Source organism: Gobio gobio (assembly GCF_949357685.1).
Source record: "Gobio gobio genome assembly, chromosome: 3".
Taxonomy (NCBI): Eukaryota; Metazoa; Chordata; class Actinopteri; order Cypriniformes; family Gobionidae; genus Gobio; species Gobio gobio.
The window spans coordinates 63,056,199-63,083,870 of NC_137099.1; the positions used below are offsets into that span (position 1 = coordinate 63,056,199).

At 44.0% G+C, this 27,672-nt stretch overlaps 1 protein-coding gene across 2 annotated transcripts; it reads right to left on the minus strand.

Annotated features, from left to right (window-relative positions):
* Window positions 1-4,140: 4,140 nt before the first annotated feature.
* On the minus strand, window positions 4,141-27,457 carry LOC307122993 (B-cell receptor CD22-like). 2 transcript variants are annotated; one of them, XM_079811359.1, is made up of 11 exons: window positions 27,413-27,457; window positions 11,439-11,505; window positions 11,002-11,349; window positions 10,667-10,915; window positions 10,330-10,587; window positions 9,981-10,229; window positions 9,820-9,898; window positions 5,206-5,251; window positions 4,983-5,048; window positions 4,775-4,834; window positions 4,141-4,613 (listed from the first exon to the last, which is right to left on the minus strand). In XM_079811359.1, exons 2-11 carry the CDS (start codon window positions 11,479-11,481, stop codon window positions 4,602-4,604), a joined length of 1,410 nt encoding a protein of 469 aa, XP_079667485.1. In that variant the 5' UTR covers window positions 11,482-11,505; window positions 27,413-27,457; the 3' UTR covers window positions 4,141-4,601. The 2 variants fall into 2 exon arrangements, with proteins under 2 accessions (XP_079667485.1, XP_079667486.1); XM_079811360.1 differs by lacking the exon at window positions 27,413-27,457 and adding an exon at window positions 25,751-25,827.
* Window positions 27,458-27,672: the final 215 nt, after the last annotated feature.

Below are 27,672 nucleotides of genomic sequence, written 5' to 3' on the forward strand. Positions count from 1 at the left end.
GTACCCAGAGGCTCTGTTATCGAACAGACAGGGATGGCCCGGCTGAAGCGCCCGTTAGAAAAAAGGGGCACCAAGCTAGGCCTCCTTGGTGGCGGTAGTGGCTGGCTGGGGCGCCCTAGGGCCCCCTAGCCACATTCCCTTAAAGGAGCCCCCTTCTTTCGAATGGGTTGGATCCAGGCCTTTGAGCGGCCTGGGTAGAACTTCTCTAAGTGTTCGAAGCTTCCTACTCAGGCTTATAGCTTGGGCTATGACCGAAGGGAATGCTGTCACTGACAGCCTCTGTGACCAGAGGGGGGGTGGTTCAGACATTTCAGTTGAATTAGCTTGTTCTGACCGTTGTCACTGCCAGTGGGCATGCACTCCCCTCGGCATGGCGGCGTTGGTATTTCGTTCCCCGTAGCGTCAAGCTGACGCAGCGCGAGTTCCCTTTCGAAAGGGAACGTCTCCGGTTACGTATGTAACCTAGGTTCCCTGAGAACAGTGAAAGAGACGCTGCGTTGCTTTGCCATGCCTCAGGGTTTGCCTGCCAAACAGTCCCTGAAGACGAAGGGCGGTGTCATGTTGGCAGAGGCGCCCTTTTATACTTCCTGGTCGCATCTGGATGACGGTCAGTAGGACTGATGTGATTCGATTGTAGCTCAGACACCTGTCACGCCGAGGGCGTTCCCCCGTAGCGTCAAGCTGACGCAGCGTCTCGTTCCCTGTTCTCAGGGAACCTAGGTTACATACGTAACCGGAGACGTTTTCTCATGCTAATCAAGCAAGCATTTATTTGACCAAAAATACAGAAAAAACGAATATTTTGAAATATTATTACAATTTAAAATAATGATTTTCTATTTTAATATACTTTAAAATACATTTTATTTTGGTGATGTAAAACTGATTTTTTTTTTTTTTGCGAACAAAAGCGTTATTGATGTGACACTAGGCTATTTTACAGTAAACACTTCATAATTTGTCCAAAACAGGCCAAATAAATCTTGTCTAAACATTCTTATGACATTTGATGTAGCAGCAGGATTCATAGTTAAATAGCCTTTTTGCGGTTTAATATTCACAGACACTAACAGAATAAACTTGCCTCACAGTCCTCGGCTGGATCTATTGCTATTTGAAATTAAACAGCTTATTCCTCACCGTATCTCAAAATGATGTAAAGTACATGCACTTATATACTCGCATTGATCGCGTCAGTATTTGACTTTCAAAAGAATGTGTGCTCCGTGGGCATGGCCACATTAGTGGATAATGAGATGATCACAAATGACTGACATCTCTCTTTTCAAACAGATTACATAAACAAAGAATGTTTGTTTTCGATTTGATTTAAATTATTTAAAACCTGACATTTCAACATTTCTTTAGACATAAGTTAGGGCTGCTCGATTATGGAAAAAATCATAATCACGATTATTTTGGTCAATATTGAAATCACGATTATGTAACACGATTATTTCACATGACTTTGGGAATGTGTTGTATTTATTAAAAATACACCTTTCAACAATTCAATTGAAATTGTAACATTTGTTGTACTTTTTGAACTATTAAAATAAATAATATAACATATATTCAAATCAAAGTATAAAAGTATTCACGTAAAAATGATAACCACAAATAAATAAGATAAACAATTTGGTTCGGCTAGATATGCTTTTCAGGTACGTCTAACATTCGTTTTCAGGTACAGAAATGTATCAAATGTAAAATAACTGCATATTTGAGTGCATAAATTAAAGATTAATCCTATTAAACTTACAAAAGCTATTCAATCAAGTGCAGTGAATGATGTCCTTGTCTTTTGTTGTTTGACATGAAACAGACAGCAGTAAAGGCTACTGCCTCTTTAAGACCTAATGATCGGATATGCGTCGTCTTTATCGACTGTATAAAGTTCACTTAAGGCATATACAGACTATGTCTGCTAGGATACTCATCAAGTTGGACATGTTGACATACGTTTTGTGTGAGTTTGTCCGTTCAAGAGCAAGACTTGAAAGAGAACTCAATATTTGCGCGCTGTGAGATGATGAGCACACAGAGATACATTTTCTCACAGCGCGCGCGGCTTCTCATTCGTGTCTTCTGGCACTAAACCCGGGTGACGACGGTGAAAACGACTGGTCATATTCGAAAATATGGCAGCACTCGCATGCATTGAACAAAGTTTACAAAGAGAGAATTATTTGAAAAATATGAGGGGAAAAAAGGACGTTTACACGGCACCCCTGCTCTCGTCAGTTTTTGTTTCTTTATTAGATTGTCATAGGTCACTCTGTTTAATTTTCAAATGGTTAAACAAATTCGTGATGTTCCCTTGCGTTGCAGCCACTACCATGTAGCAAATCTTGCACGTAGCATGTTTCTGCTCGTCGTCTGATTCCTCAAAGCCAAATTGTTCCCAGACAACGGAGTTGGTTTTGCCTTTTTTGCTCACCAAACGCTGCTGTAACTGGCCTCCTTCTGCCATCTTTACTCGCGCCGAGTTTTTAAATTCCAGCAGATGATATGCACACGAGACTCACGACCTGAGAGAGTTTGTGGCTTCGGGAGGGGCGGATGAGCGCGTGCGCGTTTCATTCAGAACGCAAGACAAAATAAGAGTGTTCTTGCAAAACTGAACATGGCAAAATAATCGTTTTTTCTCGATTGTACTATTTTGGTGATCGTTGGGAGGCAAAATCGAAATCGAAATTCGATTAATTGCACAGCCCTAACATAAGTTTCATGTTACAGTTACATGTTACAGTTACTTCTGAAGAGTATCAGAATAAACTTCATTGAAAGAGAGGCTGCAGATCGTGCATCATGTTTGTTTTCTTTATTTTGCAAAAAGCACAGCATTTTGTTTTTATTGTGAGTATACACAAATAAAAGTAGAAACTTAACAGATTATAATGATGTATAACACTTGCCTGTATGTCCAAAATCAACTGAGTATTTTGAGTCTCTTTCACACTGATAAGAAAAATAGTGTGTTGGTCGACCTCTAGGGGTTAAGAAGAGGATCTATGACCTCTGGAAGCATCTCTTTCAGTAGCTTAGTCGGAATAGGGTCTAATATACATGTTGCTGATTTAGATGATTTAACGAGACAATTTCTCCTCTCCTATAGCAGTGAATGAGTGGCATTTTCCCTTAGGGACACTACAATGCACTTTCTGATGCGATAGTGTAGTAAACGTTTGCATGGTTATAATTTTCTCTCTAATATTATTAAATGTTGCAAGTAAAGAACTTCATAAAGACATTGCTGCTGTGCTGTTTGGAAACATCTGGGGTTGAAGCTATATTTCTGGTTATTGTAGCCACTGTATCAAATAAATTCCTAGGGTTGTTTGTTTTCTTCTAAGAGGGTCGAAAAATAAGCAGATCTAGCTGATTTTAAGGCCTTTCTTTTTGCAATGGTGCTGTTTTTCCATGAAATGCGGAAAACCTCTAGTTTCCCAATGCGTCTTTTTCATTATCTACATGGATATTAAAATCTCCAACAATTAGGACTTTATCTGCAGCCAGTACTACTAACTCTGATAGAAAATAAGCAAATTCTTTAATAAAGTCTGTATGGTGACCCTGGTGGCCTGTATAGAGTAGCCAGTACAAATGTCAAGCGGGATTTATCACTTACACTAGATAGCGTTGCATAAATCACCATTACTTAAAAGTAATTATATTTGAAACTAGACCTCTGAGTGATACTGAAGATATTGCTATAAATTACAGCAACACCTCCTCCTCTGCCTTTCAATAGAGGCTTGTGTTTATAACAGTAATCTTGGGGGGGGGGGGGGGGGGGGGTGGACTCATTTAAAGTAATGTAATTGACTAGATTTAGCCAGTTTTGTGTCAAACACAGCACATCTAGGTTAAGATCTGTGATTAAATAATTTACAATTAGTGGTTTTTGAAGAAAGGGATTGTATATTCAGCAAACCGAGCGTTATCATTTGTTTATCTGTATTATATGTTTTTTTATTTGTTGAACATCAATGAAATGTTTAGCCTTAAATGGGTTTGAGAGTTTTGTATTTACCAGCATCACCAGCAGGTGGTGCAAAGACAAAATCATATGAAAACTACTCAACTTCAAATAACCCCCCTATTGTAAATAATAGACCACTACAGTTAGTTTTTCTTCCAATATTAGTTTTTATTGGGCAATTATTCATTTACATAATATCTTAATCTCTATAATCTGGATACAGTTTGACTTCTAAATTATATGCATTTACCACCATTGAACATTAAGTATGTATGTTTCATAAGTCAGAGCCAACAATTTTATAGAAAAAAGTGGAATTATACAACTACTTCCTTATTTTTCTGCATTTCATTTGAAACATGAAAAATACTGATACTAAAAATATTGGTAATCTAAATAAGCTTCATACGTAATAAAACGGCATAAAGAAAAACACACTTTTGTGATTACACACTCTAACATCAATTCATTAACTGTGTACTTCCATTTTCACCATCCATCAATAAAAAGATCCCCAAATTAGTCACGTCATCACTGCACTCCTGTCAATCATCCAGGGCTCCACCCACAAAGAGATGCATAAGGGCTGTCATATATTTCCTGTGTGTTCAAAACACTACAGACTCTTCTTGATTAAGAGAGAAAGAAAGAAAAAATAAAGAATGAAGGAAAGAAAGAAAGAAAGAACATTAATAATGAAATATTTAAATAAAAGCATCAAGAACATTAGTCATGAGGAAAGGATAATAGGTTGTGTTTTCTCTCTATCTAGTGAGTATTCTTACTTACTGGAAGATTTTCATACGTAGACGAGTTCAGTTCGGGTTTATAATCATCAAGTTGTTCAGCCTTTATGAATGAAGAGACAAAGGGAAAACAGTGTGTTATTTAAATGTCCATATACTTAGTTAAAAGACTGATATTTTCTTATTGATATTGAGGAGCGGTTAATTCCTTTTGGCTAAAGGTGTAGGAAATCCTCAGTTAAAACACTTACCATTGAATTTGCATATTCATTCGATTCAACTTCACAAGCTTTGCGTCTGTCATGATGAAGAACCATCTTTGTCATTAAAGAAAACAGAAAAGAGAGAAAATAAATAGTGGCTATAAAGAACTCACTAGATACAGTAACAACCACATTCTGACTTTTAGTTCTTTTAGTTACCAGTTAATTTACCTGATCAGTAAACTACTGAAAGCCACATTATTTTTCTCACCTGAGACTCCTGTGCATCATTTCTCTTTTTCATCCACCTGCTTCCCCTTTAAAGACAATGATTTGACACAATTACAACCAATCAGAACGTATTTGATGTTTAATACAAAGTTATGAGTAAAGAGATTTCTCTATAAGATGGGCTGTTTTGAATGTAATGAAATGTGGTGTATCTTCAGGGTTTACTGCAGTAATGATATGAGCTTCAGACTTCCTCATTCAATTACTAACTGAGTAGCTGTCAGTGTGCTTTGTCAAATGTTCTTCATTGTAACGAATAATCCACTGGAGGCAAGTTGAAGTGAACCCAAGTGCAGTTTATTTACAATGTGAACAGAGACAACACAAACGATGACTTGACTTGAAACAGACTAGAACAGACTTGACTTAAACCATGACAGACACTCACCAACAGCGGGTAACAAGGAACAATACTCAACAAGGACACAAGGCAAACATGACGGTTTAAATACACAAAGACTAATGACTAAACAAGACACACCTGTGAACAATCAGGACAATGAACCAATGACAGAACTGAACTAAGAACCCACATGACTAAATTAACCAATAGGCTTGTTTGACTTCATACAGCGATGTGCAGACCGATCGGTGGCTGACTTGAAGCAGTGCATGCTGGTTAGAAATGTTGTCCGACTTGAGGCAGCACAGACGCCACGTGACAGTGACGTATGGCATCAAAGTACTGCGAGAGCGATTCGAGAGCAGTTGGCTAATATAGCCGGTGCAGTTTCTCGAGAGCAGCTGCACCAGACTGCACGGACTCTGATGACAACACAGCTGTTCCACAATTGGCCTGTCACGATTCATGAATTCACTTACTAATTCTGTGTGTGTGTGTGGTTGCGTTGGAGGCGGGGTCACTGATTATCAACGCTCATTATCATAGCCAGCTGCACCGCATTTCACCTGCCTATTTATTGTCTCATCACCCATTCCTGTTTGTCAGATCGTCATTTCCTGTCCGGAGTTCCAGTTTGTGTGTGTGTGTGTGTGTGTGTGTGTGTGTGGTTTTGGGCAGCTCTCGAGTCACTTCCCAGTTCCTGTTCCTGGATCTCATCGGCTGCGGTTTGCCCATTGCGTCCCTGCGCCACTCTGCCTCTACCTCTTTGTCTGTTCCTTGGACTACCTGCCGGATTGGACGCTTTCTCTGTTCCTGCGCTGTGGATCTCCGTGCTTTGTCCCCACGCTGTGGCTTCTGTGCTCTTTACTCTTGTGTTTTGAGAATAAATATACCTTTTGACTCATTACTGAATCCTTTGCAGTTATTACTACTCAGCCACTGACAGTACGATCTGACCAACGATGGATCCAGTGAGCTGAATTGCAGGAATATCTATCCAACGGATGGACCGGCAAGACGAGCAGGCGCTCGCTACAGCGCAGGCAGTGCAGACGCTTGTGGCGCAGGTGTCCGAGCGCTCTACCCGGATTCAACAACTGTCACCACCCACTGCACATTCCCACGCCTCAGCATTATCTGGGTGAGCCGGAATTATGCAGATCATTCCTTACCAAGTGCTCCATGTTTTTCTCCTTACAGCCACTGACGTTCGCCATGGAGGAATCCAAAGTGGCATTGGTGTTAACCCTACTCTTGGGACGCGCGGCTCAGTGGGGAACGGCGGTGTGGGAGAATAGACGACCTTGCTGCTCCTTATTCCCGGCACTCACGCAAGAGATGAGACGGGTCTTTGACCGGGCTATTGTGGGCTGCGAGGTGGCTCGCAGATTAGCGGAACTTCGTCAAGGAGACAGACCCGTCTCTGACTACACCATCGAATTTCGAACCCTAGCGGCCGAGTGCAAGTGGAATAAGGAGGCGTAGTGGGACATTTACCTGCATGGGCTGGCTGACCGTGTTCAAGGAGAGATATATACCTTGGAATTGCCCAAGAGCCTTGATGAATTGATGGAGCTGGCGATGTGCGTGGATACACGCTTACAACAACGCAATCAGCGTCCACGCACCAGACTGTTTTCGGAGTTTCCAGAGCCTTCCAGGGTGAACACGGTCAGTCCCCCATTTGATCATGAGCCCATGCAGGTGGGGAGAGCTCGGCTTTCCCGGGAGGAGAGAGAACGCCGTCGATCGAGAGGACTGGATTTACATAATGCATATCATTTGGTTCGCATAAGGGAGGGGGATGAGTTCAAGACTTTGTTTAATACTCCCAGGGGCCATTTTGAATACTTGGTCATGCCCTTTGGGCTGTCCAACTCCCCTGAGGTCTTCCAAGCACTCGTCAATGACGTGCTGAGAGACATGGTAGATCAGTTCATTTATGTCTACCTGGATGACATACTGATTTTTTCTTCTTCTCTCCTGGAACATGTTCAGCACGTCAGACGAGTGCTCCAGAGGTTGCTAGAGAATGGCCTTTTTGTCAAGGCGGAGAAATGGTCAAACAACGATTTTGGTGGCCAGGTATGGCTTGTGACATTCAGGAGTTTGTTTTGGCTTGTTCGGTTTTTGCATGTGGTAAGACTTCCAATCGTCCTCCTGATGGGTTGCTCCAAATACTGTCAGTCCCTTCGAGACCCTGGTCCCAAATTGCGATCGATTTTGTTACAGTCCTCCCAGGGCAAGACGGTTGTTTTGACCATCGTGGACCAGTTCTCGAAGGCGGCTCATTTTATACCCTTGCCCAAATTACCTTCTGCCAAGGAGACAGCGGTGACTGTTATAGACCACGTCTTTCAGATACATGGCCTCCCGATAGACGTGGTCTCCGACAGAGGGCCCCAATTTGTATCCAAATTTTGGAGGGAATTTTGTAGATTACTAGGAGTGACTGTAAGTCTGTCTTCGGGTTTCCATCCCCAGAGCAATGGTCAGACAGAACGAGCCAACCAAGATCTTGAGAGAGAGTTGTGATGTTTGGTATAAAAGAATCCTTCCTCCTGGAGCCATGGACATGGGTTGAGTACGCACATAACTCTTTGCAAGTGTCATCAATGGGTCTCTCTCCGTTTAAGTGTAGTTTAGGTTACCAGCCACCAATTTTTCCTAGTCTGGAATCCGAGGTCGCGGTCCCCTCCGCTCATGCCTTCGTCCAGAGGTGTCGTCACACATGGAGCAGGAGGATCTGCAGGTGAGACTCTGCTCCAGGTGAGGGCACGCACCAAGGCCCAACCCGATCGCCACTGGTCTAAGCCTCCCGTTTACGTCGTGGGTCAAAAGGTGTGGCTTTCATCTAAGAATATTCCTCTCCGCTCCGTATGTAATAAGCTTGCTCCTAAATTCATTGGCCTGTTTCCTGTCAGTTTTTTATAACGGTAAAACCTCTTTTCATGTAGGCGCGATGTTATATTGTCATGTTTATCAAAATAAAACTGATAAAAAAAGTGTAGACCCCACTTCATTGATAGTGTAGGCTTATATGTTGAACTTTATTATTGTACAAACATACACTGTATTAAGCAGAGCATGCAGTATTGAATGAAAATGTCTCTGAAACGTCTGTCTATTTGACAAATATTGCAATTATTTCACTTCAGCTGTGATAAAGTATGCAAACACAGCGCGAGCGTCACTGCGGGAAGCAGAAAGTGTCCGAATTCATCTCTCCATTTGCAGCTCCTCCCTGCCTGGCTAATCTCGCCGATCGGTTCCATCCAGCCGCAGCCAATGTCGAACACACCTAATAACAACATGACACAAGAGACTAGGGAAGCACATGACATGATCACATAAGGGCACAATGGAATCACATGACATGATCACATGACAAATAGGAACCCGAAAACATGACAGTGAACATGAACCTGAAGCTGGAGCCGTCTCTTGGCGCTGGTCATGGGCTGGAGCCGTCTCTGGGCGCTGGACTCTCGTGCAGATGGGGAGGAGCTGCAAACGGAGACGTGAAGTCGGACACTTTCTGCTTCCCATGTAATACTTTATGTACTGCTTAATACAGTGTGTGTTTGTACAAGAATAAAGTTCAACATATAAGCCTACACTATCAATGAAGACCCCATGTTTTTAATCAGTTTTATTTTGATAAACATGACAATATAACATTGCGACTACATGAAAGGAGGTTTTACCGTTATAAAAAACAGATTTGTGTGCATTAGTGGAGCTGAAGGTTTCAGAATAAACACAAATCACTGTCATGCGGTGAATCTGGCCAATCGTGGAACAGCTGTGTCGTCATCAGAGTCCGTGCAGCCGCTCTGGAGAAACTGCAGCGGCTGTATTAGCCGGCTGCTCTCGAATCGCTCTCGCGGCACTTTGTTGACATACGTCACAGTCACGTGGCGTCGGTGCTGCCTCAAGTCAGACAACATTTCTAACCGGCATGAACTGCTTCAAGTCAGCCGCCGATCGGTCTGCGCATCGCTGGGTGAAGTCAAACAAGTCTAATAACAACATGACACAAGAGACTAGGGAAGCACATGACATGATCACATGAGGGCACAATGGAATCACATGACATGATCACATGACAAACAGGAATACATGACAAAACCCGGGAAGCATGACAGTGAACATGAAACAAAACCAAAACACTAGACATTACAATCATCTGACTGAATTCACAGTCACTCATTAACACACACCACATAGTACCACAGACACATATCTTACCAAATCAGTGCCATCGTAATGATCCCTGCAGCTCCAAAAACCACTACAATGGATACGTATATCACTGGACGTCCTGAAACTGAGACAAAAGAATAAAACATCTGAACAGATTCATTTGCATCACTTTGGAAAGAATAAAGTAAATATATGAGCTACTCTACCTTTAACAGTCACAGTTACAGCGTCTGATCTCTGAGATCCATGTTGATTGTGAGCCTGACAGTAGAAGCGTCCACTCTGTAGTGCACTGAAACTCTGTCCAGATCCAACAGCTGAGGTTTCGTTCTCCTTAAACCAGCTGAAGTTCAGAGCAGGAGGGTTTGAATCACTGCTGCAGCTCAGAGTCACTGAATCTCCTTCCAATATTACACCAGATGGACTGATGGACACTGAGATGTTCCTGGGAGGGTCTGAAAAGGACAAATGAAAGTGTATATTAATGTTTTGTGATTGTAAACCCATTAATTTGATGGTTATAGTTACACAGTTACTGAAACATCATTAACTCACACATGACGTTTAGAGTCACAGCATCAGAGTATTTCTCTCCATGTTTATTGATGGACTTGCACTTGTATTCTCCACTGTCATCAGAGCTGATCTTTGAGATGCTGTAGATTCTTCCAGATCCTACAAATGTTCCTCCTTTAAACCAGCTGAAGTTAAGAGCAGGAGGGTTTGAATCACTGCTGCAGCTCAGAGTCACTGAATCTCCCTCCACTATTACACCAGATGGACTGATGGACACTGAGACGCTCTTTGGAGCATCTAAAAAGGACAATAATTAAATCATCTCATTCAAACACAATCTCCAATTTTTAAAAAGAACAAATTAATCTGTACTCACACGTGACATTGAGATGAACATCAGGAGAGATGTGATTGTGTCCGTGTACAGCACAGCTATATCTGCCTGCATCCTCTCTTCTGACTGACTGCAGCAGGAGTTCATTGTTTCTGTCTCTTCTCTCAGTTAATGGCTGTGAGTTTCTGTACCAGATGAATGTTGCTCTGTCAGTCAGAGTGCAGCTGCTTTTACATGTCAGACGGACTGAATCTCCCTCTGTCACTCTCTCAGGAGACTCCACCTGAAGATCTGAACACAACACACACATTATATCTAGTGCTGTCATTCACTTATTATTATTCAACATAATGCACAGAAGAAGAGATAAACCTCACCAAACTCATCTGTGACAGTAAGAGTCACTCCTGGTTTACCAGTCCATTTTTCTTTATCAGTGATGAATCTGAAATAGTACTCATTTGAATCATTCAGTGTCACATGACTCAGTCTGACGGTGCAGTTCTGCTGTTTATCTCCCAGATACTGAAGCCTCTGACTGTATTCAGGGTCCTCGGACAGATCTGGATACTCTATACCCTTTATAGAGTCTTTAATCCAGAACACTTTATTGATCTGATGTCCAGTAGGGTATGTATAAGTGCAGTTCATTATCACTGTTGAGTCCTTTAGTGCACAGATGTGTGAAGGACTGTAACTCACACCCCAACCAGCACTAGAAACCCCTGAAACACAGAAATCATCATGAACAATTTAGCAGCAACATGTGCATAAAAATGATCTTGAGTGTTTCTTAAGTGTTGCATTGACTCACCGTGAATCATGAGCAGAACGATCAGAGGAAGAGGAGGAGCCATTCTGACTGACGTCACTATCAACACCTACAACAAATGTACAGTGGATTATTTTTAAATTTTAATCTTGTTTCTGTCTCTGTTATATATTCTTATAGTTAATAGCATGTATGGGATCAGAATCCCGCCAAATTTACTGCAGTCATGCATAAAAAAATAATAAGCATGAATCAAAATTTTAAAAACAAATGTTAAAATGTAATGCAGAAAACGGAAAAAGCAATGAAAAGTTAACCAGAATCACAAACAACGCAGTCACGGAAATAAAAATAATAAGCGTAAATCAAATATTTAAACAAGTTTAAAATTATATTGCTCAAAACTGAATCATGAATTCAAAATTATGTGAATCGCTCACAAAATCATGTTTTAGGGGGGTTTCCTCACAATTAAAGCAGTAAAATGAACATGATCACTACTGGGTGCTTACTGACGCAAAACGCGTTCACTATAGGAGATGCACGGATGGGCTTTTATTTAATCCAACTGCATCACGCACCGTCCGCATCAAAGTTTTTTGACCACAGTTCAAAGCTGCATCCGCCAGCCATCCGCTGATTGTAAAGCCTTGTTGGGCGATTCAAGGCGCTGCTGACGCAAGCAATCGTAATGCAATGAACTGGCCTACATTAAACCTTTAACTAAAATAGTTATTGAACTGTTTACACTGTCATATACAATAAAAGAGCCTGCACAGCGGCAGGAAATAAAAATGAATGCAAAAAACCTGCCTACCTTAGCCTACTAGAGCATGTGACTGAAGGAGCTCATGAACCGCTCACTGGTAAAACGACGTGCGCTCAATCCCTCCAACATGACATTTCTCTGTAGCCTACTGTAGCCTACTTTACTTGTTTAGTTTCATATGTTTAAATATTATAATGTTATTTTTTTCATTTCATTTAGCCTACGTTGATTATGAAATATGATTATGATATATGTAAGAAGACATGGGGCTGCCTCCATACTGACAGCTGGGCTCCTAGCTTGCAGGTTTGCTTGGCCTACCAGGCGCTGCAACAATATTTAACAATGTAGGCATATATCTTTTTTTATTTTTAATTTTTTTGGTTGAACTACCTATGGAGACAGATTAGTCTCATTAATAATTCACGCAAAAAACAAGATGCACACATGTGTAGCCAATTTCACATGCATAAAATCAAATTCACGTGCGCAAATTAAAATCATACATTCATAAAATACATTTCACAAATGCAAAACACAATTCGTAGATTTACAACTGTGCACAAAAACTTCTGAATGTTTAAAATGTACACGGTCATCCTGTAATGTGAATGTGCAAATCGTCATTCACGTGTGAATTGTATTTGTGCGTGTGTGTATTTGAGACTTTCCTGGCAGCACTCTCCTCCCACCCGGATCAGTCGAACGCTTTAGCCAATCAGATTTAAGCTTATCAATCGGCCAATCATTATCGCGTGGGGGCGGGCCCGGGCCCACCTGCTGTTACGTCATTAGCTTTCGACCACAAGCAGAGGTAGGCTATGTGCAGTGTGATCGGTTCATTTCTGTGTTTACTGAAACGAAGAAGTTACAGATCAGTTGAAGTGATAGTTTATTAAATATTAACAGATGTAAGCAACTGCTGTGGTAATCAGATGTCCCATATGAAGAGGAAAATTATGCTTGTTGTGTTGGATTTTAGCTGCAGGTACAGAGACGGACATCTCTCTCAGTTACAATCACATAAATGAGTGCAAAACAATCATCTGAGTGGCCAATCCCACTTAGCACTAAGCTCATCGAGATTTATTTTTATGAGCACTCATTGTTTAGTGATAGATATTATGCCATTTGTGCAACAGTATACAGTGTTAAATTATTATTGTTCCCCTGTATTTTCAGTTTCTTTGTTCTCTTTTATACTTTGTATTAATGTCTTAATCTATTCAATACACATGCTATTTCATGTTCTGAGCTGTATTGTGATCTCAAGGTTTTTAATGTCACAGGAAAATGTTGTGAAGCATACATTTTACTTTGCCTGGCAAAAAAAAAGCAGTTTTTATGCTGATCAGACAAAGATCAAAGATGCAATTAACATCATGCAACTAAGATTACTCAGTAAACTATATTCAATTATTTTACCATCACTTCATCTCCTGCTTCCTGCTCTTCATCTGCCTGTACCTATTGCTGCTGACTGTTTTAAATATCAAACCAAAATCTGTTATCTGTTCTGACAGCTAGAGGTCTAGATTAAATACATTTCATTTGTTAACTTTTCACCTGATGTATTGCACTTAAATGTATCATTTGGCCATAAATATTGATTTACTTATCAATCTACTATATATATATATATATATATATATATATATATATATATATATATATATATATATATATATATATATATATATATATATATATATATATATATATATATATATACATACATATATCTGTAATACATGTTGTCCTTCTTCATACTTTTTATTCATACTTGATATTGTAAGTTCATCATTTAGTCACCCTCAAGTTGTTCCAAACCTGTATGAATTTCTTTGTTCCCTTTCGTTCAGTCACTACGACGTAACGTTAGTGACTAACGAATGGGGGTTTCGCTTAGAAGCCTATCAACTTGCCAATGCCATGGGGCATGCGGAATTTGCATACGTAGCTCCGCCTCACTGCGTGAGTATATAAGGAAGTACGAGGCAATATCGCATTATGTTTCTGCTTTCGGAGCCAAGAGTACCTACCTCTTCACTCCTACAGCCTTCTGAGACTCTGTCAGCTTCTTCGAGACGAGCAGCTTTCCAGTCGGTGTTGGTGTGACGGCGCGTTCCAGTGATCGCATACTTCCTGCCTGCTGATCTGTGCAGTGGTCCGCCTGACAGCTGGTGTGTGTTTCCCTGGGCGCTTCGGCATCGACTGCGAGGCTTTCCTCTCACAAAAAGAGCTTGCGCGTGGCACGTCTTTTTCAAGACGGCTCGCCCGTGCACTTCCGGGTGCGATCGATTTTCCGCTGCTGTCTGAGGACGCATTCACTGCTCGAGCGTGTTTGGGCTTCAGCGCGCACGGGCAGTGTTTGCGGATGTGTCACGTTTCCATTACGGGGGCGTGACCATCGCGATGTCACGGTCGAGACTCAATGATCTCCGTGAGGAGAGAGAGTCCCCTCTGCCACACCCCAATCTACCGTCCCCGAGTGAGATGGTACTTTGGCTGGTGGCCAGGGTGACCTGAGGGCGGTGCTGTGGTATTAAGAACCCCGACGTTCATTCCTCGGGCCACACCCCCCTCTTATACATCGCCTCCGCGAGTGTTGGATTGAATCTACGGCCCGTCTCTGACGCCCCGTTCGTTCAGTTCACGCTCCGGATAGCAGTGAGATGTCGATCGCCGCATCCCAAGGTGGGCTGGAGTCCTTTGGGGATGACGATTAGGTTGTGCTCCGCCTCCGGGTGTGTCAGCACTGCCTGATCTGACCTAAAGTTGACAGCCATGTTATCTCGGGCAGCCGCGAGTCTCGCGCTGGTGTGGAACTCCGCCCAGTCGTGGGTGCTCGTGGTTGCGCGATTGGTTTTTGGGGGCGGCACCCGACAGCTGTTGGGCCCCGCCCCCAATGCCTTTCGCTCCCGGGGTGCATGAGGAGATCACGCGGTCCCGAAGTCCCCGTGCTTCTCGCGACCGTTTGGTGGCCTCCTCCGCCTTCTCTGCCCTTGATGGGGCCGCGGCCTAGGGTACACTGGGCCCCCCTCCCCCCCCACTGTTGAACTCTCTGTTGCGCACTACGGTGTCCACAGAGGGCTTTGACGTGGCGTGGTGTGGCTGTCCTAAGCACCCCCCCCAAAGCCTGTGGGCTCGTCTACTTCGGTGGCGTGGTCCCGCAGTGCTACGGGCAGGCCGCCGCCCCTTTGCACATGCACAAGGGTGGAGCCGACCCAGGGCTCTTCATTGAGCTGCGTGCCGCAACTGACCCCGCCCCCGGGCGGTGAAGGTGGCCACACGCTCCCTGGGTCGGGCGATGTCCACAGCTGTGGTCCGGGAGAACACCAGGCCTTACCTGGTGATGTGGAGGACGTTGAGCGGGCCCGCCTCCTCAACTCACCTATATCCCAGGCTGGCCTCTTCGGCGGCGCGGCTGAGAACTGCGCCCAACAGTTCTCGGCCGCCCCAGAGCAGACTGAGGCTGCAACACGTACTGCCCCGGCGGCCAGCTGCTGCACCAGCCGCCGGCCCAGTCGCCTCAGTCCGCTCGCCGCCGAGGGCGCCCTCCCTCTTCCCGCCCGGCCCCAGCAGCAGCCTTCACCTGGGCCGCGCCGTGGAGGTGGTTGAGGATGTCGCCCAGTCCGCTCCCCAGACTGGTTAAACGCCAGGATGGAGGTGGACAACTCAGAGATGGGTTCCAGTTCTTCCCAGGGGATGGTAGCAGGGCCTCTCCTTCCCCCGGTGGAGGGCCGGGGGAAAATCCTTCCGCTGCTGGCCCCCGGGCTAGCAGCGCTTGGGAAGAACTCATGTTCCTGTCTCTGAGCACCCAGAGACTGGTGATGACAGTGCGCGCCACCCTCGGGTCTCGCCACTCGCATCCCTCTCTGTCGCCAGCCCCCTGGTAGAGCAGACCCCAGTGGAACGCGAGTCCTTCCCTGGTCTCCTCTGTCAGGGCGCAGCCGTTAACCGTGCTCCGACCCGGGGACGCCCAACAGCCTCCCCTGTCCGCGCCGGTAACGCTGCCTCGCTGCCCCACCCAGGGTACGTCTGTCGTCCGGATGACCCCGTTGGTGCAGTCTCTGGAAGCCTGGCTTCAGCTTCCGGGGCTGTCCCGCTGGGCTGCCCGGACCATCAGGCTCGGCTACGCGATTCAGTTAGCGCAGGCTCCTCCCCGTTACAGGGGAGTCCGCTATACCATGACCGGGGCCCATGCCCCCGTCATGCGTGTGGAGATTGCCACTCTACTGGCGAAGGGTGCGATCGAGCCTGTCCCTCCAGCCGAAATGAGGTCGGGGTTCTACAGCCCCTACTTCATTGTACCCAAGAAAACCGGTGGGTTACGGCCAATCCTGGACCTTCGCATCTTGAACCGATCCCTTCACCGGCTTCCGTTCGAGATGTTGACTGCGAAACGCCTTTTCGAATGCGTTCGTCCGTACGATTGGTTTGCAGCGATTGACCTGAAGGACGCCTACTTCCATGTCTCCATCCTTCCTCGACACAGACCGTTCCTACGGTTTGCTTTCGAGGGGCGGGCATACCAGTACGCAGTTCTCCCATTCGGGTTATCTCTGTCCCCTCGCGTCTTCACGAAGATCGCCGAGGCAGCCCTTGCGCCCCTTTGGCAGCACGGGGTCCGCATCCTGAACTACCTTGACGACTGGCTCATACTAGGCCACTCTCGAGAGCAGGTTTGCGGACACAGAGATCTGGTTCTCCACCACTTAACCCGTCTGGGCCTTCGGGTCAACTGGGAGAAGAGCAAACTTTGCCCCGTGCAGAGGATCTCTTTTCTCGGTATGGAGATCGACTCGGTCGCCATGTACGCGCAGCTTTCGAGCGAGCGCGCGCAGTCTCTGCTGACTTGCCTCCGACAAATCGAGAGCAAGAATGCGGTTCCACTGAAACTTTTTCAGAGGCTCCTGGGGCATATGGCATCTGCAGCCGCGGTAACGCCGCTCGGATTGCTTCATATGAGACCGCTTCAGCACTGGCTTCGCGATCGAGTCCCGAGATGGGCATGGCAGTCTGGCACGCTCCGGGTCCAAGTGACTCGGGCCTGCTTACAGACACTCACCCCGTGGTCGAACCTCAGCTTTCTACGGGCTGGTGTGCCCTTAGAACGAGTTTCCAGGCATGTTGTCGTATCGACGGATGCCTCTGCCACGGGCTGGGGTGCCATGTGCAATGGACAAGCAGCCGCGGGCTCCTGGACAGGACCCCAGCATCTCCTGCATGTCAATTGCCTCGAGTTGCTGGCAGTACGGTTCGCCCTGCACCGCTTCCGAGCGTTGCTGAAGGGTCAACATGTGCTTGTCCGGACAGACAACACGGCCGTAGTAGCGTACATCAACCACCAGGGCGGTCTACGCTCCCGCCGCATGTCTCAACTCGCCCGCCATCTCGTCTTATGGAGTCAGAAGCGCCTGAGGTCCCTTCGTGCTGTCCATATTCCGGGAGTCCTGAACCACGCAGCCGACGAGCTCTCGCGGTTTCAGCCTCTCCCGGGAGAATGGAGACTCCATCCCCGGACGGTTCAGCTGATTTGGGAACAGTTCGGCGACGCACAGGTAGACCTGTTTGCCTCCCACGACTCTTCCCACTGCAGCCTGTATTATTCCCTGACCGAGGGCACGCTCGGCACGGATGCACTGGCGCACAGCTGGCCGCGGGGCCTACGCAAATATGCGTTTTCCCCCAGTGAGCCTACTCGCACAGCTTCTGTGCAAAATCAGGGAGGACAAGGAGCAGGTCCTTTTGGTCGCCCCGTACTGGCACGGCCGGACCTGGTTCCCCGAACTCATTCTCCTTGCGACAGCCCCTCCCTGGCCTATTCCTCTGAGACCGGACCTCCTCACTCAGAGACGGGGCACCCATTGGCACCCGCGTCCCGACCTTTGGAACCTCCACGTGTGGCTCCTAGACGGGACCCGGCAGGTTTGAGTGGCCTACCACCTACGGTGGTCGCCACCATCACTTCCGCTAGGGCAGAGTCCACTCGGCATGCCTATGCGTTGAAGTGGAACCTCTTCGTCACCTGGTGCTCTTCCCGCCAAGAAGACCCCTGGAAATGTCCGATCGGGTCCGTGCTTGAGTTTCTCCAAGAGGGGCTGGAGCGAAGGCTGTCTCCCTCCACCCTCAAGGTATATGTGGCCGCAATATCTGCCCACCACGATCTCTTGGAGAACAAAAAGGTAAGTCAGCACGACCTGGTCATCAGGTTCCTGAGGGGAGCTAGGAGACTGAATCCTCCTCGCTCTCCTCTCGTACCCTCTTGGGACCTCGCAGTAGTACTAACTGCTCTGCAGAGACCTCCCTTTGAGCCTTTGCGGTCGGTCGATATTAAGTTTCTGTCTATGAAGACGGCTCTGCTGACCGCATTGGCCTCAGTCAAGAGGGTCGGGGACCTGCAGGCATTTTCGGTTGACGAAGCGTGCCTGGAGTTCGGGCCGGCTAACTCTCACGTGATCCTGAGACCCCGGCCTGGATATGTGCCCAAGGTTCCCACCACTCCGTTCAAGGACCAGGTGGTGAACCTGCAAGCGCTGCCTTTGGAGGAGGCAGACCCAGCCTTGGCATTGCTCTGTCCAGCACGCGCTCTCCGCGCCTACGTAGACATGACGCAGTGTTTCAGGACCTCAGACCAGCTCTTTGTCTGTTATGGTGGAGAGCGGAAGGGAAGTGCTCTCTCAAAGCAAAGGCTGTCTCACTGGATAGTGGACACCATTGCTTTGGCTTACCAGCAGCAAGGCCGACCATGTCCCCTTGGTGTGAGGGCACACTCCACCCGGAGTGTGGCTTCCTCTTGGGCTCTAGCGCATGGCGCCTCGCTAGCAGACATCTGCAGAGCTGCAGGCTGGGCGACACCCAACACATTCGCCAGATTCTACAATCTCCGAGTGGAGCCAGTGTCCGACTATGTACTCGCCCCCCCGAGGGGCCGGTGATGGGCCAGGCTCAGGTGTCTTCGCTTGCTCGCCACTCCACTCCACGGACTGGATACGTGCGATATTTTCCTCAGGTGAGCTCCCCGAGAGCCCTGAGCTCCTCCAGCACTGTCGACGCCGACATCAGTTCAGTCTGCCCTCTCGAGCCCAGACCCTCATGTCCGGCCAGGTGCCCCATGTGCATGGTTCCCTCTGGCGACCCCCACATGTGTATTTCACCGTAAGTCTCCGCAGTGAGCGGGTTTCTTCCCTTGGCGTGTCCCCGCCACCCCTAGGGTTAAAAATCCACCTTCGGCTGGTACCCTAGAGATCTTCCATATGCAACCCTCTCCGGGTCATATGTGTCTCTTAAGTCCTCCCCACGGGTAGGCATCTTGGCATTCCCTCACTGGGATATGCTTCCCAGTGTACCTTGGTAATCCTGTGTTAAGTGGGAGTCCTTCGTCCGTACTAGTCTTACGACAGGGAACTCACACTTACGCAGGGCGCTGGAAGACGGCTGAGTGGCGGGATTATATTGGGACCCCCATTCGTTAGTCACTAACGTTACGTCGTAGTGACTGAACGAAAGGGAACGTCTCGGTTACGGATGTAACCCTCGTTCCCTGAGGAGGGAACGGAGACGTAACGTCCCCTTGCCACATCAGCTGTGTTGCCTGGAACGCAGGAGTTCAGTCTTGGCTCCTCAAGCAGGTAACATAATGCGATATTGCCTCGTACTTCCTTATATACTCACGCAGTGAGGCGGAGCTACGTATGCAAATTCCGCATGCCCCATGGCATTGGCACGCCATTGGGCGTTTTCTCAAAACTCGAAGTTGATAGGCTTCTAAGCGAAACCCCCATTCGTTAGTCACTAACGTTACGTCTCCGTTCCCTCCTCAGGGAACGAGGGTTACATCCGTAACCGAGACGTTCTGCTGTACAAAAAGGAGGATATTTGGAAGAATGTTTGAAACAAAGCAGATATAGCAACCATTGATAGGATTGATAGAAGTTTTGGGTGAATTTTTTGGGTTTAATCATGGCCAAGTCATTTCATATTGGTTTTATTCCCAAAGAGTTCAGAAACTTTCAAATTAATAAAACATATACATCAACTGTAGCAAATATCTTTGAATCTTTTAATTCTGAGTTTCAAGAACGTTTAATAATGCATAGCAGGGCTTTATTCCTTGAGTGTGTACATTAATACAGTAACAATGCATGACTTTAAACCTCTTGTTGAAACAACAGTCAAAATGGATGGCTTGCAACATGAGTGTTTTGAAAGAATTACAGTAGGAATGGTAAGGTCAAGGTACTGGTTGTCTCTGCAACTTCATACATCATCTGTCTTGTAAATCTGAAACAATAAAACTGTATACATGCAGCTTAAAACAAAGCATAGATGAAACGTACATGGTCTCCAATGTATGCACTTCATTCCATAAATGATCATCATCAGTTGAATGTGTGGTGGACATGACATTCAGGTACAAACACACTGCTGTGACTGCTCTTTCCTAATTAAATAATAGAACAAGACCAAGTGAAAAATATCCAAAAACTTTATACTTTTCATAATAGTCTATTTATATACACCATCTCTCATCATTCAAACCATTGTTATGCTTTCTATGGAGAGAATCCTAGCATTGTATGGTATGCATATGAATAATTCTTTATGAAGTAAACAGAAGAATCCATCAATAGGCTACATAAATGTTTATTTTCACACAGCAGTTAATAAACTATCACTTCAACTGATCTGTAACTTCTTCGTTTCAGTAAACACAGAAATGAACCGATCACACTGCACATAGCCTACCTCTGCTTGTGGTCGAAAGCTAATGACGTAACAGCAGGTGGGCCCGGGCCCGCCCCCACGCGATAATGATTGGCCGATTGATAAGCTTAAATCTGATTGGCTAAAGCGTTCGACTGATCCGGGTGGGAGGAGAGTGCTGCCAGGAAAGTCTCAAAAACACACACGCACAAATCCAAAGCAATTCACATGTGAATGACGATTTGCACATTCACATTACAGGATGACCGTGTACATTTTAAACATTCAGAAGTTTTTGTGCACAGTTGTAAATCTACGAATTGTGTTTTGCATTTGTGAAATGTATTTTATGAATGTATAATTTTAATTTGCGCACGTGAATTTGATTTTATGCATGTGAAATTGGCTACACATGTGTGCATCTTGTTTTTTGCGTGAATTATTAATGAGACTAATCTGTCTCCATAACTACCCGCCTGAATTTAAAATCTTACAATCTTATTTTTCGTCACGTCATCCGCCCGATCCGCGGAGTCTGCGGCTGTAACTGCCAACCGCGCTTCTCTGGCCCACTGTTTGTGCATGGAAATATATTTGTTTACAATCATGAATATATTATTAAATATATCAATTTACACAATCAACATTTTAGAGAGGTTAATCAGAAATTGGTCAAATGATCATGACCCCAAATAGTTGGTTAGTGCCACTCTCATTTCAAAGAAATATTTTTTCACAGTCAGTGGTGGAATGTAACCACATATGAATTAGAACCATTATGGAGGCCTAAACATCTCGTACATACTGCCTGGGTTTTGTTTCGATATTAGTTATATATCTTAAAACAGCCAGTCATTGTAGTCACTCGGGGATAGGCATTTAAAAGAGAGGAAGCAAGAGCTAAACTTCTACAAATTCAATAACATCCACAACAGAAAACGAAAAAATAGTTGGAAAACTTTGCCCATTAATTAGACGTGCAAGGCAACGATCTCACGAAAATGCGTATAAATAATACGAGTGTGCAATCTCGTGGAATGTAGGCGTGCATATGGTACGCCGTTTTTCGCGTGCATATGATACGCACTTTATGGCGTATTATACGTACGATCCCCCCACCCCTTACCCTCACCCTACCCAAAAGCGTGTCATATATACGCCATAAAGTGTGTATCATATGCACGGCAAAACTAATTTTGGCGTATACATTCCACGAGATTGCACACTCAGTAGCCTAACGTCGCGAGGGCTGTGCCAAGTGTGCAACCGCACAGGGCCTCGCGCGAAGACGACAGCTGACTTGATGATGTAAAGCCAATAGTTAAAGTTCATGTTTTTGTCCTTCAAAATACTATAAAACATAGCTTAAAGTGTGTATCGTGATGCCTTATTATTCTGCTTGTTAAAAATTTATTATGCAGTAACTTGCAATAGCCTATTTCTCTGTACGTGAGACTGTATGTGTGACGGTGATTTAATGCGCATACATGTCAGTCATCGCGGCAGCGCACGTCAAGTTTATAGAGCTTTATTCCCAGTCCATTCAAATTTCAGATTTTGGCCACGTCTGAAATGGGTCAATCCATAGATATTACCTAAGAAGTTCAAGTAGGCCTAAATACGTTAGAAATGTGCGCTAATTCAAGGATTCATTATTTATTGCATGGACGGAGAAAGCGCACTCATTCAAGGATGCATATTTATTGCATGGACGGAGAAAGCGCGTTCATTCATGGATGCATATTTATTGCATGGACGGAGAAATGCGGGCTCATTCAAGGATGCATATTTATTGCATGGAGGGAGAAATGCGCGCTCATTCAAGGATGCATATTTATTGCATGGACGGAGAAAGCGCGGACGCCTGCATTTCATCTGACGGTATGCACAAAAGGTTTTTTATTTAACACTATTAAAGTTAAATAAGCATAACCTAACTATTAGCTACTCACCTGTCGGAGCATCAGTGAGAGCAATGGCACCGCAGAACGAGTAAAGCCTACTCTATCTCTAGACGTTTTAAACATTTTTAAATCTGAAAACTGCAAAAAGCAACGAAATTGTCAGACATCCATTTAGAGCATGTTCACAGAGGAAATAGTAGGCCAACTGAAAAACAGCGCTGGTCCTCTCAATAGGCCTACTGTCTGTTTATTTTACAGACTGAGAAATCGATTCTGATGATTCAGTGAGAGAGCAGTTCAAACGAATTCAAGTGGATTCAGGCTGTTTTGCAAACGCGTTTGACCCATTCATAATTTAGAACATAATTTTAGCGTCAAAATGTGCCCAGTTCAGTTACACAGTTTAACTTCTTGAACCTGCTGTTAAACTGAATATACGATTTTTTTTCTTAAATATCCACATAAACAACAAATTGTTCGTCACTATAGCAACAGTAGACCCCCGTTAATATACCCCCGGGCCTCGCACATCACGTTCGCACAGGGCCTCGCACCCCCCTTGCGACGGGCCTGTGCACACTTGTACTATTGATACGCATTGTCATGAGATCGTGTTGGTTGTTGCACAGTTGTGCGGTGGACTTTCAGCAAATTTCAGTGAACGAATAGAGAACCCACCGAGTCTGTTTTTCTTTAATATCGAGGCTCTATAGTTTTTCTTGTATGATTGTTAGGCCAAGACGCGCTCTCTTCCCATGCAGTCAAAATAATGGTTTAATTTCTACAGGCTAGTCCTAGTCGTCACCCTGACATGACAGTGCATAGAGTTAATTAGCCTATAGTGTGAATGACTTGTTATTTTATTATTTTTGCAATAGGCATTAATTAGTAGTAGGATAAATAGCAGCATGTTGAAATTATGTGCCAAATTGCGTTTTTTATTACAATGATAAAATTGTATAGCCTATAACGTCAGGTTAGCCGATGTGCGTTTTATTTATGGTGTTTATTTACTTTTGTCCATTGTGCGCCGATCGGTTCCCTGCTGATATTCTGGGATAGCAATATAGGCTATTCATAGCCAATAGGCTAGCAGGAGCACGGGAAGTGGAGGTGCTGCAAATTTGAGTTAATTTACATGTAGGCTAAGATCGTTTTTAGCATTTAGTAATTTATTTGTACACTTTAAGTGGCCATTAAAAAAAAGGCTTAATATTTATATGTTGAATTATGTTTTTAAAACAGACATGAGGTCATATTGTGACCTGGTGGTAATATTTCCTCCAGAGTGAGAGCGCTTTTCTGAAGATTCCATTCATTTCTAAAGCTCATGCCCTAATTGTAATGCTGGTTCTTCCCTAGTTGTTCATTTAAGCCGCTGTTCATGCAGCGCAGGAACCTCCATGCCATTGTCTGCTATATTTGCTTATTATTGATTAAATCCTCGAAATTGGTTGACAAAATATTTATTAAAATTAAGATACAATTTATACAAAACAAAACTTAACGAAACTTAAAGTGGTCGAAATAATTTTTTGACCCCCATGTCTTACATATATCATAATCATATTTCATAATCAACGTAGGCTAAATGAAATGAAAAAAATAACATTATAATATTTAAACTAGTGCTGGGAATCGATAAATTTTTTTTTACTAATTAATCAAATTTTTTTCTATTTTTTAATATTTTAATATTTAAAGTTTTTAATATTTTGATATTGTAATAATTTCAGTTACTCTCCAAATTAATGTAGAAACAATTTAAAGACAGCTTATTTTAAATATGTGTTGTAATGGCATCTTTTTATGAATGAAGGCCAGTATCACTGATACTAATGTCTCTATGAAACATTAATGACGTTACATTACAGTATAACTGAAAGCTGCCAATTTCAACATTTATTAGGCTTTAAAAAACAACTTTTAATTTAAGTGAACTTAAAACAATCTTTACATAAACCCATTATAATAAATGTTATTTTTACCTGTGGCCTTCCCTGTTAGACATATACAGAACTCTAACAGTTATGAAACATCTTTCTTAACTACATAAATAATAAATCAAATATAGATTAATCATCATTAAAGCTACAATTTTCTCTGTTCCCGTTGTTCAGGCATCATCAGTGCTCCTGTCACTTTAAGAATGGCCGCTGACGAACATCGTGGATCTCATTTCCTCACAACTCTTTAAGTTCATTTATGACGTTATTGAACTAATTTAAGACTCCTAATATGAGGAACACACACACACAGGACATTGACATACAGCGTGTTCTCTTGTGTTTTGTCGTGCTTGGAAGCATTTACATGAATAGGAGCGTGATCATGTAGCGCTAGACAAAAATGGATATAAAAACGGACGTTGCGTTATTTGCATTAAATATTTTTAATGCGTTAAACTGAAAAAAATTAATCGCCCGCATTAACGAGTTAATTTGTCCAGCCCTAATTTAAACATATGAAACTAAACAAGTAAAGTAGGCTACAGTAGGCTACAGAGAAATGTCATGTTGGAGGGATTGAGCGCACGTCGTTTTACCAGTGAGCGGTTCATGAGCTCCTTCAGTCACATGCTCTAGTAGGCTAAGGTAGGCAGGTTTTTTGCATTAATTTTTATTTCCTGTCGCTGTGCAGGCTCTTTTATTGTATATGACAGTGTAAACAGTTCAATAACTATTTTAGTTAAAGGTTTAATGTAGGCCAGTTCATTGCATTACGATTGCTTGCGTCAGCAGCGCCTTGAATCGCCCAACAAGGCTTTACAATCAGCGGATGGCTGGCGGATGCAGCTTTGAACTGTGGTCAAAAAACTTTGGTGCGGACGGTGCTGTTACAAGTAGACAGGAGGCAGACACAGATGTTAACAGGTATGGTAGTTTATTTGACCACAGTAGAGCATGGGAAGTGGAGCAGGTGAGTAAACCGGTTGATGGTAGATAGGATGGTGATATGAGAGAGAGAGTTACTGTCTTTTGTATAGAAGGTGGAATGACGCTGGAGCCTGGAGGTTTCTGGAGACTGGAGATCGCTGGAGGACAGAGGGACGGACAGGAACACACCCACACAGCAGACAGGGAACACGGAAGGAGGGAGACACGCTGGAGACAGGTAGTATCGATAGTAGAGTCCTTGAGGTAAGCATAGGTAGACGTATATGCGAACGAGACCGGACGTGGAGTGCTGTGTGTGTGTGCTTCTTATAGTGCTGGTGATGAGTGCCATGATGAGGTGCAGGTGATAGTGATCAGTACTCTGGGGATGGAGTGCGCTGTGATTGGTGGAGGGTGGAACCTGACGTGTCTGTGACAGGTGCGTGATGCGGTTGGATTAAATAAAAGCCCATCCGTGCATCTCCTATAGTGAACGCGTTTCGCGTCAGTAAGCACCCAGTAGTGATCATGTTCTTTTACTGCTTTAATTGTGAGGAAACCCCCATAAAACGTCTATCATACAAAAGAATAGAGTCCTAAGATTATATTCATAACAATACAATAATGTATTTCCTTGCAGATATAGTGATTCAGGTTACACTCGTAGCTCAACAGCGGCTGGCTGATCTGCGGCATGAGTCGCATTGGAGTGACGTAAACTTCCCTCTTCAATTGATTGGCTTGAGGATGAGCTGTCAATCTAGAACTAGTGGACCAATGGTAATGCTAAGACCCGCCCCTAATTTACATGAAACTTGAACTGCAACATTTGAAACCGCAAGCACAGAATGTGGAAACAAGAGCAAAGAAGAAAAGAGCAAGGACATGCAAAAAATGAAAATAAGAGCAGAAAACATGATTTTGTGAGCGATTCAGATAATTTTGAATTCATGATTCAGTTTTGAGCAATATAATTTTAAACTTGTTTAAATATTTGATTTACGCTTATTATTTTTATTTCCGTGACTGCGTTGTTTGTGATTCTGGTTAACTTTTCATAGATTTTTCCATTTTCTGCATTATATTTTCACATTTGTTTTTAAAATTTTGATTCATGCTTATTATTTTGTTATGCATGACTGCAGTAAATTTGGCGGGATTCTGATCCCATAGCATGCCTCATTGCATTAGATGTTTTAAATCTAATATACTATATGTGTCATACTATTCATGGACACACAGATGAAGACTCTAGCTCAACTACACATAAACCCACTGTATCTTGACTGTAGCTGCGCATTTACTAGTGTGTGGATCACCTAATGTAGCATCAGTGACCTTATTTTCCTCTTTCTTGTCAGTGTAAATTGAGCACCATCCATTTTGAGATTAAACAGAGAACAACCCACAAGAGAAATAAGCTCTAGTTATTTGCTTAATGCACACATAAATACTTTATCCAAGAATATTACAGCAACAGTCATGTTTGCACTGAATGAGTTCGGAACTGTCCAAAAGATTTTCCTGCCCACTTTTGATTGACAGCATTCTTAATTATATAGTTATCTGTTGTGTAAAATATTAAAGTGGATTAATATCAATTTGTCACTAACTAAACATATTTGTGCTGTTGGACTTTTGATTTTAAACCATATAGTTACTGAGAAACAGCCCTGTGACAACTAGCCCCAACCAATCTCCCATAAATCCCCCAAACTTAAGATATCTGACAGAACATTTATAAAATCATGCTCTTACCCGTTTCACCAACACCCGTGACCAGCGACAGCACTACAAATGATCAGGCTGGAAGCAGTATGGGTGTTTTAACACTGAATGACACGTGATTAACACATATTTCAATATGAACTTATGCCACCTCAACTATAGTGCAGATCGAGCGGAAGAAGAGTTTTGGCTGACAGAGTTAAACTGAGGATAAAAGTTAAACTGAGATCAACTTTACGTCAGTCCATACAGATGCTCATGTAATAATATTTTCAAACTTGGGATTTTTT